This window comes from Diorhabda sublineata, chromosome 3 (genome assembly GCF_026230105.1).
Source record: "Diorhabda sublineata isolate icDioSubl1.1 chromosome 3, icDioSubl1.1, whole genome shotgun sequence".
Taxonomy (NCBI): Eukaryota; Metazoa; Arthropoda; class Insecta; order Coleoptera; family Chrysomelidae; genus Diorhabda; species Diorhabda sublineata.
In genome coordinates, this window is record NC_079476.1 from 16,583,487 (window position 1) to 16,597,892 (window position 14,406).

General features: G+C 31.9%; 1 protein-coding gene across 10 annotated transcripts in view; it reads right to left on the minus strand.

Annotated features, from left to right (window-relative positions):
* The window catches only part of LOC130441906 (heterogeneous nuclear ribonucleoprotein Q), a 71,815-nt gene that overhangs the window by 13,208 nt on the left and 44,201 nt on the right, over positions 1-14,406 (minus strand). For 7 of the 10 annotated variants that reach the window (XM_056775768.1, XM_056775771.1, XM_056775770.1 and 4 more), the window contains 3 exons: positions 14,220-14,365; positions 14,057-14,160; positions 6,068-6,216 (listed from right to left, as the gene is read on the minus strand). In XM_056775768.1, the coding sequence (XP_056631746.1) occupies positions 6,068-6,216; positions 14,057-14,160; positions 14,220-14,365 (399 nt within the window). The remainder of the gene's footprint in view (positions 1-6,067; positions 6,217-14,056; positions 14,161-14,219; positions 14,366-14,406) is intronic. The other 3 variants (XM_056775775.1, XM_056775774.1, XM_056775773.1) reach the window with 1 other exon arrangement.

The following is a 14,406-nucleotide window of genomic DNA, read 5'->3' on the forward strand; positions in this document are numbered from 1 at the left end:
TATTAGAATGGTTTGAGATGGAATCCGAGAACAAAGAGAAATGATTATACGAAATAACACTTTCGAAATTATGAGTAACATTACAAGTACATCAAATACCACAGATTAGGTCAAAGTGATTGCAAATTTTCAACGAGGAATTAGGAAAGATAGAATAATACCACAGGATTGAGCTATTTGAGCTCAGAGGATACAAAAATTCAATTTGGTTTGGCAGGTTAATACATAATTAGTGACATCCTATTATTAAATGTTAAACAGTTAAAAGGATAACACATAAATCGACAAGATGAAAGCAATTTTTATAAAAGAAAAAAATTATTCTACTGTTTTTATCTAAATTTTAAAGTAGTTGAAGTGCATTCATAACAAAACAATTTTTATTAATCGTTTATATCATTTGGTAACGATTATTTGAGAAATTCGTGGGTTAAAATTAATACAATTCAGATTTGATAAAATTAAACTAATTGCAGTAGCCAAAACCCTTAAGAAAACCAACCAAAGAATGCCTGTAACAAACCAAATTTGTACAAACAGCATTGGAATCATAATAAATATAATTGGTTCGTATATACAAAGTGATTCAACAATAAATAGCTCTCAATATTTTCAACACTATGTTACTATAATGAAGTATTTTCAAAAACCATGAAAATACAAAATATATTTGTTAAATTTGAAAAGCAGAGGCGGAAAGGACTGAATAAAAATATTTTAACAAAGTAAAAGTGAAAAAATATTATCTAAAAGAACGATCAAAATATAAGATGAGTCTTTGGAAATTGAACTAAATATATTCAAAATATGAAAATTGAATATGACATTTTCAGATATCCCCAATTGATTTCAAGTATTTATACACTACAATAAGAATCAAAATTACAGCTGTTTAGAAATTACAATAACATTAAAAACTTACAACAAACTAATGATTCAACCAGAATTTTGAAAAATATCTTGCTATCTTATACTTTTCGACCGTTTTTAACATGAAAATTTAGCAATTTACTGTTGAATCTTCAACAAAAAAATATCAAGCTTTCGTCAAATTTGCTACTATGATTCCAAATCTTGTTTCTACATTAAGTATCGTCCTCGGCGGGTCCTCGGTTGATTTTCTTCAGCTACTCCTTCCTTATCATCTATGAATGCGTAAGCTCTAGAAAAAGGGTTATCCAAAAATAATTAATAATAATAATATATATATATATATAAAAGCTCAGCAAAACATTACTGCTAGAGTCATTAAAGCCAATCAAAAGCAAAAAAGCAAAGCTTCAATATAAAAATAAGCACTAATTAAGCAAAAGCAAAGACAAAAAGCTGCTGAATTGTCATTGTACTAGGCGACAAATTGGCTGTAACACACAACATAGACAAACACTCAAGCTGGCACTTTCCTAAACGTTTTTTTTGCAGTAGTAAGCAAATTAAAAGAAAAAAATAAAGTTTGAGAAATATTTTCAATGGACTCGGTAGTTACGAAGTGTTTGGCAGTGTACTTTTCAATAATAAATTTTCGGTTTATAGATCAGAAGAAATTTTCAAGTGTTCCCAAATTTCGGTAACTAAATTCAACTTTACTATTAGTAGACAAATAATTTTAACTAAACTGATGTGAAAGTTTCTGGCGTCCTCTTTGCCTCTAAACCAAACAACGATCGATATTATTAAGATCGAAGAAGAGGCGATGAGGCTTTGCAAAGCTCTCAAATCTATTATGCAACCATCCTGACAACAAGGTTTCATTAAATCCTATTACCTGCCTGGGTGCTTATTCCGGTTTCAAGAAACACAAAGCAAAGACATATTGACAATTGTAAGTAAATGTTCAGCTTTCTCTGTGGCTTCTTTGCAGAAGCGACAAATATCGTGGGTAATCATTCCCATATTCCGCAGATGATAATTCATGGGCAATCCATCGATCATTTGCTACGAACTAATCTTCCTAAGATTCCAGTTTGCCATCGGTTGGTGGTTGGGAAACCGATCAGGTACCAGGTTGGATTTATTATATAGTCCAAGGACGTGACACAATGACACCTTACATCCTCAGATCAATTTCAACTGTAATAACAGAGAGTCAAACTTTTGTAGTGCTGCTTTGTTGTCAGTCCTATGGACTTAAGTGGACGGAGATGCCGTATTCATCGTTCTTTCTAATTTTCGAGCTATCTGTGTAAACCGAGTAAAGCAATCGGATTAGGGACAAATAGATATTACTACTAATCCCATTTCTGATCGTGGAGAGTCGAAAAATGACAATCGGGATAAATTGAATTATATGAAAATTTATTATTGAAAAAATGCACTAAAACACAAGCCAAACGAGTTCATTTGTGAGGTTAGTGTATCGGCGTGGCGGCATCGAAAAAAAAATCATCCCTCTTCCCACTTTTGGATAACCCTGCAACTAAGAGCACATCATATCTGAGCCAGCCACCATCGCCAGCGGCTGGCTTTGTTTGCGAATTTGAGAATTATTAAAACGTACTCAATGCCAATTGACTCATTTCGTGTCGTGTTTCACTTTTCCCGGCGGCGCTCACTCAATTTTCAAGTTGGCTCAGATATGATGGTATTTTTGAATGTGGCAAGTGTACGATGAAATTAGTGATTGTTTGTTTTTTTTCTTTGTTCACGTGCAAGCGGAAAATAGTACCGGGAAGTTGTTATTATACAGTTATTGGGTTAGCTGCTTCTTATTAGTCAGGCAAGACACTGTGCCACAATCAAACTACCGCATTAATCAATTAAAGAGAAATTAATAATACTGATTCAGTCAGAATGTTAAACGCGGCCGACGGACAAAAGTTAACGCGATATCCAAAAAATTACCGACACGAGTGGATTTTTACGATTGAATGGGAAAAAAACCTTCTAGTGACGCCCATGGATCAGATTATACAGCGTTGCCAAATTCGAAATAGGAAATTCTAAGCTGTACGGATGGAGTAAATAAAAAAAAAGTATATAAGCATTATATTTTGTAGTTTTTATAGTATCTTTCAGCAGTTCCGATATGTAAACAGAAGTAGAATCTGTGATTTTAAGCAGTTAATTTATTAAACTGCTTGTTTGCTGATGGAACGTATGAAATGCAAAATAAAATTCCACAAAACCGAAACTGAATTGACAAAATTCAATTGAAAGATCTTCTTCGTCCAGATAAACCTGAATAATGTTTTCTGTATGTTTCATGCAATCTATAATATCATTTATAAATTTAACCTTTGTTGTATAATTTTTTTAGGAATAAATGTATCTGCATCTATTTCAAAAGGTCAAGTCTCATACCATCTGTGTTGAGACAACCAGAAACAAGTTTTGAAGACATTCCAGTCTGCTATTAAAGGCTGTCGTAAAACCTGGGAGTTTTATATCAAATTAAGAGCGTTAATCATTACTCCGACCATAGCATTGAATATAGCTCCAACTATAACATCGCATCATAGCTCCGCTCACAGAAAAAATTAACATATGATATTAGATGTTTATGGTAACATTAAAGCGCAGACCATTGCTACGCGCATAAATGGATACATAGGCCTCAATCACGTGCTACAGTAACAAAAATTTTTGCACCCATGTCCTCACTGAATTGGTACAAAAGGAGTGATGGTCTGCGACTCAAGATGAGTTGTTAAGCGATGCACAAAGAAATAGACTTGAAGAATAGGCCAACAGATTTCCTATTCATCATGATAATACGTAGTTTCACAAATCTTTTCTGTACATATACATTTAGTACACAGACATTTTCCGATAATAAAAAATTGTACTAAAGGACGTCATAGTTGACACATGTGATATGACGGATGGTATAGCTAGCAGTTGACACAGAGCACTCGGAAACACAGAATACCAGATGGTTGTACCAAAACACGTCCCTTCCGATTGACAGTTGACATTCAAGATGTCTCCCCCGCCACCACTAATGAAGTCGTATCCGTCTCAGAATCGACTTTGTTTATCTACTCCTGACATTGAGGTTATAGATGAAATCGATTCCGAAGGAATCGTCTTACTTTATAATCCAAGGACTTTCGTATAAAGTAACTTTGTATTCATTTGTCAAGTTTGCAATTTTTTTATTGGTAAAGGTAAATAACTTCAACAAAGGATGAAATTGTACATTCCATTTAATGCTCATGTAACCATCTTGGTTAACGTGAGGTTGATGTCATTTTGTATCGTCACTATCCTTGACGATTTTTGTCATAAAATACAGATCATAGTGGACTTTAACCAATTTTACAATCCCTAAACTGACATCCAGTGTCAGTTTTGTTAAAAATGCAATCAAAATTCACGGGAATCCATATTGAAGAAATTTTGCACCAGTCAAAACGAAATATTTATTCAAATTTGCACCTGTTCACTAAGCCTTCAAGGCTCAATGTGCATCCAATGCCAACGTTGGCTTTAAGTAAGCGGCATTCATACACTGTGAAGTTTGATAGCCATAATTTAGTCAAATTTCTGACTGTGGTGGTAAAAAGTAAGAACTATCTCAATTACCGGAAGAGTATCCAGCTATATGCTGCAAATTATGGTTTACAAACCCACCTGAATAGCGCTAAAGGAAATATAATGCAGGTATGAAAGCAGCTGTTTTTGGACAAATTGAATGGTTAGTGACAGTACCTTATCAAAATCATTTGATAAATATGATCTAAAAAAGCTTCAACATTTACACCTGTGTCATTATGATGTTTTTATAATTTAACGTACTTCGACGTACAATTTCAAGCGCAGATATAGTTTTCTTTGACTTTGCCATATGTTTAACAGCCTCTGGCAGACTGAAACGTCAAATAATTTTTTAAATGAGGTCCAAAGAAATTTTAAAGATTTTCAATCGACTAACTTTCGATAATGCGAATAAAATGTATCATATCTTAAATTTAACATCAAACATTTCAACGTGAATAAAATATTCATAATTGCTATCCCATGACATCCCCAATTATCTTTGTTTTTCTTGTCAGACCATCTATTTTTATTGTTGGGATTTATTTAGTCTCATTGTGCCGGTGATCCTAATAAAACTTTTTTGTCACAATTCATAATCAGGAATTGGGCGGTCAGGAACCATTGCGCACATATGCCTTTTGATGAGTCGATCTTGCCCCATTTAAAACTACCAAAATCCGATGTCCTTTGAAAATCAGTCCCTTTGACTTGAACCTATTACAGTCACTGGACAAACTGTAAGATTTGTGCAAGTATTTACTGGGCACTCAACGATGACTTGGTTTGAAATTTCTTTCTCCTCCATGCACCAGCGGCGTTCTAGATCATCCATAATACTAATAGCATGCGAATGGCGACTCATATGACTGTGACCGGTTAAAAGACTAGTCACAAGTTATATTTCTCAACTGTTTAAGTACAGCCTTAGCTTGTCTCATACCAGATTTTCCCATCTATCTCCACAGACTAGAAAAATATGTAATAGCAACACTTTTGACTATACCAAATATGGTAGGCCCATTGGGGGATTTATTGATCTCATTTGTGTCATATTCAAACAAAATAAGAAGCGTAAATCTTCTTTTGTGGCAGCCTCTCCACATTAGACCTTTCAGGTCAGTTGTTCTGCCTCTAGTTCTTTAATGTTGGTTTTAAGAAGTGCGCTGAATTAGTTTGTTGCCACGTATAGCAATAATTTTCCAGAAATAACCAAAAACGCTGAAAAATACCATATTTATTTTTTTTAAATTTATCTCAAACTAAAACCCAGGAATTGTTTACATTCAGTTAACCGCTGGACGTAATGTGTTTTTGAAATTTGTATGACGTTATGACTGTTAAATAAATAAATGTGGTTAAAAGATTTTTTTAAATAAATTTCTAGCGGATAATTTCAAATTTCCTTTGGCTTTCCAATGTCAATCAATTAAATGTAGTAAAGAAAAATAAAAAAGATTCGAATAGGAACAAGGTGAATTTTATTTTTTTTTTTTTTGAATTTAGAATGTTAATGTCGGCCGACGCGCAACATCTGACTGTAATTTTTTTTTTTTTTAACGTGAAAGAATAATTTAGTTTTGACCCATACCGAAGTAGGTTGCCGACCCCTTCCTCTAGATGATGTTGGGGCCGGCTGATAATCGTAATAATAATCTTCATATCTATAATAGTCATCATAATAGGGATCACTGTAGCCGCCTCTATAGTCCCCGTAACCGTAATACTCGTAATCGTAATCTATAAAAAGACAATAAGTCCCAATTTAGCCAACTAAATAAATATATATCCAAATTGATTGCCTGGAGATTTTTTTTCAAATTACTACACAATAGCATGCCGGGAAAAGAGTCAAGTAACGATTCTCGCCAAAATATTATAATTTTGGCTTCTTTTACCACATACACCAAATTATCTAATTCAATTTCTATAATATGCATAAATATGGTACATTCACATTAAAAAGACGTACAGATTATTCAAAGTGGGAATGATTCTGGCACCAACTATAAAATACACTTTCAACAGTTCAATATGTTAGTACATTAAACACTGTAGTACCTTGAACAGTACCATGCTTCTTAGTCCAATTCTTGTTTCCTAACGTGTAATTATAAACAACTAAACTAAACGTTCTATAATTTTCCAGGTATTTTTACCACGGATATGTTGGTAGTACAAACTGGTTGAACATTTAAAGCAACAAACACTTTAGAAGAATTCTTTAACATCAAGATGTTTCGGAAGACTGTTGAATTTTACGTTGGTATAATGTAATGGTGATAAAAATTCCACGAAGACGAAAATATAATTCAGTAAACAAATGTATTAATCCAAACTGTTTACTATAACTGAACCAACACTCACAATTACACTATCTGGTGCTTCGAGCCTTGTATAAGTTCTTATCCGACTTGAAGGACCCGACAATGTAATTTTGAATGTAGGTATAGCGATAATAATCACTGTTTGCAGTATGAATATCCCCATCGATTTCGAAAATATTATATTAGCAAGATGCAAAATTCAGTACGTATATAGGGTGCCCAAAAACTTTCGCCAAATGAAAACTACAGATTTTAGAAATTTGTACCCCTTCAATATTTTTAACTGTTACCTTAAAACTTGGTACATTGTATAAAACCCCTATAATTTCAGAGTTCTCTGTGAAATTTGTCCGATAAACTGGGGGACAAAAAATATACCCAAATTGAATGATAATAAAAAGCAGCTTTATAGTGAACAATTGTAATCGCAGGTTTTTATCATTTAATTTATCAAACCCAGTTTGTCACACGAGAATTAATTGAAACAAACTTCAGTGAATTTTGTGTCAGGTCACAAATTTTAAAACATACCAAAAAATTATTTGTTTCCTTGTCCGAAATACAACAGGAATACTATATAAGCACTTACTGTACTTTTTACTATATATAACCTCTGGGCCCTTGTGAAGTCTTGTCTACATAACCTTAATCCCACTGTTTAAATCGCAATTTTCAGGTCACAGAGTCCAACCATTTAACTAAGCACAACCGTGTTTGACGCATAGATCTCAAAAACGACAATTGGAAACATGTGTTTGAACCACTGTGCACCCATTTGCTCCTTTGGTTGCGCAAATAGTGGAATTGAAATGCAACAATTGAATTTTACATGCTATCCATAATTACTCCACATCTCTAGAGGTGAGAGGGGGGTAATTTTAGCGAAAATTAAGTTTTAATTGGATTATTTTTAGATGAAAAACTTCACTAAAGGTGGGAGGGGAGAATCACCCAAACGCGACAACGTGGCTGGTGTGATTAGATATGCGTAAAATGAAATTTAATCTATTATCTATAGTTTGGGTTTGATAGGAGAATTTCTGGACACCCTTCATATACAAGGTGACACAGGATTATTATTATTTATGAATGCCCATTGTACGTGAAAAATTAGGGATAAACCAACTTGCAAATGTGTGTGTTATTAACCTTATTTCTGCGAATATTTCCAAACTGTCTTGATTAAAGAGTTAATATTTTGGAGGTAATAATAAAACATATAAAGAATAATTAATTTCATATCACGATTCACCACTTCCCATATTAATACAGGGTTATTTAAGATACTTTAACGAAAAAGTAAATAGATTGAAACACAAAGAAATTATTATCCATATCATTTCAGCCCTTATTACAATGAGATTCACACTGGCAGATTGTAATTAGGTTGGTTAACAAATCAACGTTAATATTCTTCTGTTCGACAAAATATTTTCCAATATTGTATGACGTTATATTAATAATGAATGCTATGAATTAACCAAATCGATTGAAAATTATTCTACTAATCCTATCAATGAAATTCAAAATGTTATTTAGCCTCATCATCACCTGTAAAAATTTTTTAATCAAAATAACAATATGGTCTTTTTAATCTATTCAAAATGTTTGCCACTATTATTACGTTTTATAGATATTTCGACAGCATGCTGTTATATGATATAGTTAGTACTAAATGAATGCCTATCTTGTTATAAATATTCTGTAAATATATTTTGTATGTATTAATTTTATTGAAATTCCCATTCTGAATAACCAAAACATCTTTGGTTTTAAATAAATTAGTTCGAGTAATGATATAGGTTCCCTACACCACAGCAAATACTTACCCGATGCTCCTGGCTGCAAGCGAAATATTTTGTTCAAACAACACACAGATAGTGTAAAGAGAAAAAAAAGACAGAGGGTACACATGCATTTTGTTAAGAGTCGGAGGCGCGTGCAATGCTTTACGATGCCCCTTTGCCTTGCTGCGGTGCCCCCGGCTTAAATATCAATCATACAACACATTCGATTTAATTGCTTAAATCTATATGGACTTTTTAATTGTTACAATAATAAGATTTTTCATTTGGTATTTACAGGCCCTATAGTAACAAAACTTTCGCAACGGGTAGTTTAAATTATAAAGTAAAGGAAGATATTTCTTATAAGAATATTCTTATATTTATTTGGTCGTTAATTTAATTATTTGCTATCACTACAATAACAATTACTTTGTCTGGTCCTTCGAGCCGGATGTAACGATATAAAAGGCTCGAAGGATAAGATTAATAGTATTGTGTTATTGTAGGTAGTAAACAATCTGTTTCAGTATAAATATCACCAACAATTCCGGAAATTCCAAATTTAATTACTAAAAACAGTCTATTCCAATATTTGACACCAATTTTCAACATATTCAACCTAGTAAATTTTATAGCCAAAAAGATACCTCATCCTTCATAACTACCTGACATATTAGACCTAAAATGAGAATTTTATATGGAATTTTCACTTTAAAATGTCTTTTTGTTAAGAATGACTTGCAATTATCTCCAAGTGGGGATTAAAATTAATATTTTTGTTTTGTTTTGGAAAAAAGGGAAAATTCAGGAGAAACTTATATTTAAAGGTAGATAGAACTTGGGGGAAGAATATTACAACTTAAAACAAATCGTAATTCGCTGACAAATTATGACTAAAGAAAATCGTAGGGAATGTAATTTCAGAGGATTAAAAATTTTCAAATTATGCTTAAAAATTTTAGGTTAAACTGGTACAAAGACATCAAGAGAAAAGCGCCACAAAGCCTAGTAAAAAATGTGACAGAAGCAAAATAATATAAGAAACGAAAAACGAAATTCTAGGAAAGCTTGGCTAGATTCCAAAAAAAAAAATGTGTGCACTTAAGTAGTGTTTCTATTCGTGTATTTATTTGACTAATATGTCAACTTCCTTACTCGATATCGTTCCCTATCAAATTTTTTCCAATCCTCCAATCCAATCCAGAAATACCCAGTAAGTGTAACTTTTCTACTCCCCGGGTAAAATTTATATAAACTTAATGATATAACCCCTTAAAAAAATATTATTGAGGCTACATGTTTATTTCTGGATTAATTATAACTGAAATGAACTTTACTGGACCGATGCGACGGTGCCAAAAGAGGTAATCTAATTGTCAAATATCAATATAGACTGTTTGTACAATAAATAAGCATGCAGATTGTAACCTCATACTATTATTTTTGTTATATGTTGGTAATCCAATTCTGAATCTGGAGAAAAATATTTCGTTAAAAGTCCATTTTTCATCAAACTACCATTCACCCAAATACTACCGCTAACCTATTGATAAATATAAACTACGACAAAAACCGTCTAGTGTTAAAATTACAGGCACTAAATTTAAATACTGACAGACCTGTAAAGACTTGAAAACATTTTGTTGTAATAAAAAATTAATAATTATATATAAGGGTAGTTCTCCGACGACTTGCAGTCAGACCATCGTAGATCACATGAAAATATATACATGTACAAGGAAAAACAAGAAAAATGTTAGTACTAGAAATATTGGTTAAATTTTCTTTCATACTCAAAGAAAGTTATTTTTTTCGTAAATTACGATTTAAAGCAAAAAAAATTGGTAAATAATGCAATAAAGCTCATATATCAAGTACTGCATTATTTTACGTTCACTAAGAAGAGGTTTATCTACAATGCAATGAATAATCATATAAAAATGATATTTACAGGATTATAAAGTTTCCTTTAATACAAAACTACAGATTAGACCAGGGTCGATAATTTTTGAAACCAAAAAAAAATAGAAGGATGGAACCCATTGAAAAAGAGGAGAATATAATAGAAATGAAAGGAAAAATAATTTCTGGCCAATCAGAGTTCGGAAAGAGGGAGAAAGTGAGTTTTTAATGGTAAAAAACAGATCTCGATTTCCGGCAAAACTACAAGTTTTATGGAAAAAAGTTGTAGGTAATAAAATAAAATACAACTTTTGTATTTCACATGGTGGTGGGTTTTTTGTTCGTTGAAATCTGTACTTTCTGATAGTGTAAGAAAAAATTACCATCACCATGGTACATTTTCACAGAAAGAAAAAAAAAAGGAAAAAAAATTTTTTTCATCATTATGTATATTGTACATAATAGTTATCTATCAAAATTTTACACTCTAATTACACGACAAACGTGAGATTCCATGTTGCAATGATAAAACATAAATAATTGAAGTGTAAAAATTTAATAGATACTTAATCCATTGTACGTTTAAATTTTCCATAGTGGTCGTAATCAGTTTTTACGCCATCAGAATGTAGAAGTTTCAGGAAACAAAAAACTCACACACTAATATTTTTACGGAAGAATTTTCGATTGAAAATTAGGGTGCTGTTTCGATATTGAGTCAAAATAATATTTCAAATCAAACAAATTTGGGACATGAAAAGATAAGTTTACACAAAATTTCGAGAGAAAAAAAAATGTTTAGTGTAAAATATAAAAATAAAAAACCAAAAACGTGGTTATTTTAATTTTTCATATAAAATTTTAGGTTATGTAAAATACAAAAATTGTAGATCTTATTGCCAACAACTGTTTTCAATAAGTCTTGTACTTTTGTCGGAAATCGAAATAAACCATTTTCAACATTAAAAACTCAGCCCCTTCCCAATCTCAAATCATCCGTAAATTATTTTTCCTCTCTATTTTATTATAGTCTCCCCATTTTCTAAGGGGTTTCATGTTGCATTTTTTTTTCACTTTTTATCAATTTTAAAGGTTTCTACCCCCTGGTCATTCACCAAAATGTCTTCTCGAGGAATGAAACTGTACCCACGACTTTCACTTATTTAAAAATGTCAAAATAATATGTGTAACTACTTTAAAAGTTTTGGATGGAAAAAAAATAACATTTCTATAAAAGAGTCATGAAGAAAGACTCCATCATCACGTCAATGTCGAGACTATCTAGCTCCTTGACAATACTGAGTTAGAAAGAATACTTAAGAGGATCAAACCCTTTTAGTTAGTTTAATATTTTTAATAAATAATGAACTATATGCCTTCATAAGTGACCAATATAAAAAAAATATTTGTTTAAGAGTAGAAGGGTTAATTGTAGGCTGTATTAATTTCGTAGACAAATTGGAAACGAAAATGCAAACTATAGTCCAAAAAAAAAGGATACTACAATGCGAATTCTGTGAAACCCCCTAAATTTTCAATATTAATGTCCCGAGTGCATGTCAAATTGTCGATAATTTAATTTTCTCGAGTGCGCGAATGCGCACGAGAGGAAATTATGAGACAATTTGACATGCACGAGAGGGCATTTTGGCAGACTATTTCCTGAGATAAATTTAATTTAAAATAAACAATTAATTATTAATCCTAGACGAAAATTTGGCATTAGTGCAAATTATCGATAATTTGCACTAGTGCAATATTATCGCTGAAATTTGATCGTTGCTAGGTAAACATAAAATATTACAGGTTTTTGGTTGGCTTAAATTTTTCGAAGGAAATAGTCAATATAAGTTACTTTGTTTAGTGTTAAGTGTTTGGATAGATTTGGCGAGACTTTTTTTAAAATCAAAGTTGCAGATTTCTAAATTTCACATAAAATTGTACCATGCATTACTCAAACAAATTATGAATTTTAATTTCAGAGAATTTTTTATATTTGTAACAAACATTAACTTTCAAAATGTCATTCTTCACCATTTTCCTCAATGGGATTTTTTTATTATAATCTGATCTACGCAATAAAATGCTTAGGAGGAATTAAAAAAATCCATTTAGCAAAATGGTGGAAAACGAAATATTCAAAGTTAATTTTTGTTACAATAAATTTTAAAAAATTCTCTGAAATTAAAATACCTAATTTATTAAATATATTCGAACTTTTTTTGGGAAATATGGAGCAATTTTTAAATGAGTTGTAATTATTTTATCTGTAGCTGTAATTATCATCCCGTAAGCTCTAGCCACCTTAATTTTTCAAATATTACTAGCATTGAAAAAATTCAAGGAAACCTTTTGTGTGTAAAATTAAAAAGATCTATGATCCGAATTTTTTTATCCTAGCAGTTTTTCAGAATTCAGGGGGATGATTCCAAGAAATTCTCGACAAATGCAAATAGTTTGAAGTAAGATATATTTGAAATTTGGAAACTTAGCCAGAATTCACATTTGAGAACCCTTTTTGTTGGACTCAATTAGAAAATAGTTCTAAGAAATTTGAACTTTCAACAACTTTAACTGCCTTGAAATTCTGCATTGTTCTTCGATTTGCAGTGAAATAGAGAGCAGGGAATAATAATTATATCAGATCTCCAAAATGGTTTGGGAATCCTTTTAGATGTATTTAATAAATTAGTAAGGAAAAACAAACTTACCCCGTTGTTATTACCATACGATGAAGTAGAAGGAAATGAAAGAGCTGATAAACCAGCAATAAAACAGTCCAAGAGTCCAAACACCTTTTTAGGAACTAGAACCTTTTTGTCAAATGACCAACGATACAAGAAGAAATTGATACAAAAGAAACGAAGAAGAGATAGAGGTATCGTAATAACTCTGTAGGGTTAAACATTAATAAGAAACTGCAAATATAGAGATCTATAGAGTGCATCCGTACTAAAAAATCTTTTAGGACATTGTCTCTTAAATGTACACATAAACAAACTCAAATTTTGGGATAGAATGAAAAATAACCAAACGCATATTTGCTAAATGTGGGTACTACATAAACACAAGAGGTCCAAACCGCCGAATTGACTTACCCAAACTGAATTCAAAGGTGTCCTATAGGAAAATTAAATAGAGAAGGTAGAATATATCATTCGGTTTCTTTAATGATGATGATTAACATTTTAGATCATATTATTTTCCAGTGACGATGAGTATTTAATTGTAAATGGCACATATTTGGTCCATTTGAGGTAGATAAGTGAAAAGATTCAGAAAATTTCAACTAGATTAAAAAATGGAAACGTCGAAAAAAAACAAGCATTAGATATAATGAAACATCTTCCTTGTTGTAACTATGAATGTAATAAGGAATTTTCGTTATTTTTTGAACATTTAAAACCAATTCTTAGTGAACATTGTTTATTTATCGAAAGAGTGGTATGTGGGACTTGATACTTCCTCGCATACTCTCGAAATGAATAGTTACTTGACTAACAAGCAGACTAAGGACCGTTATGTCGAAAATCATATAACGGAAGCCAGCTAATAAAAACTTACCATAATCGCCCCTTCCCATAGGTGCTGACCTCATGCCACCGCTTGTTCCCCTTGGGCCGGCAGCTCCAGGCGGACCCCTTAAAGGCATTGTTCCCGGCATCATTCTAAAATATAAATAATATACTTCAACGAATTGTCAATATAATTTTTGTTCGTTACATACCCGCCTCTAACTTGCATCATTTGCATCATTCTTCGTTCACGAGCTCTCAGAATTTCTTCTTTTTTCTTCTTATCAGACGGAGGTTTCGCCAATGAGACTTCGATATTAGAACCTCCCAATTCCTTAGAATCCAATGCTTCCATTGCCTACGGAAACGATTATAAATTGATGCATATCCTCGGAAGCA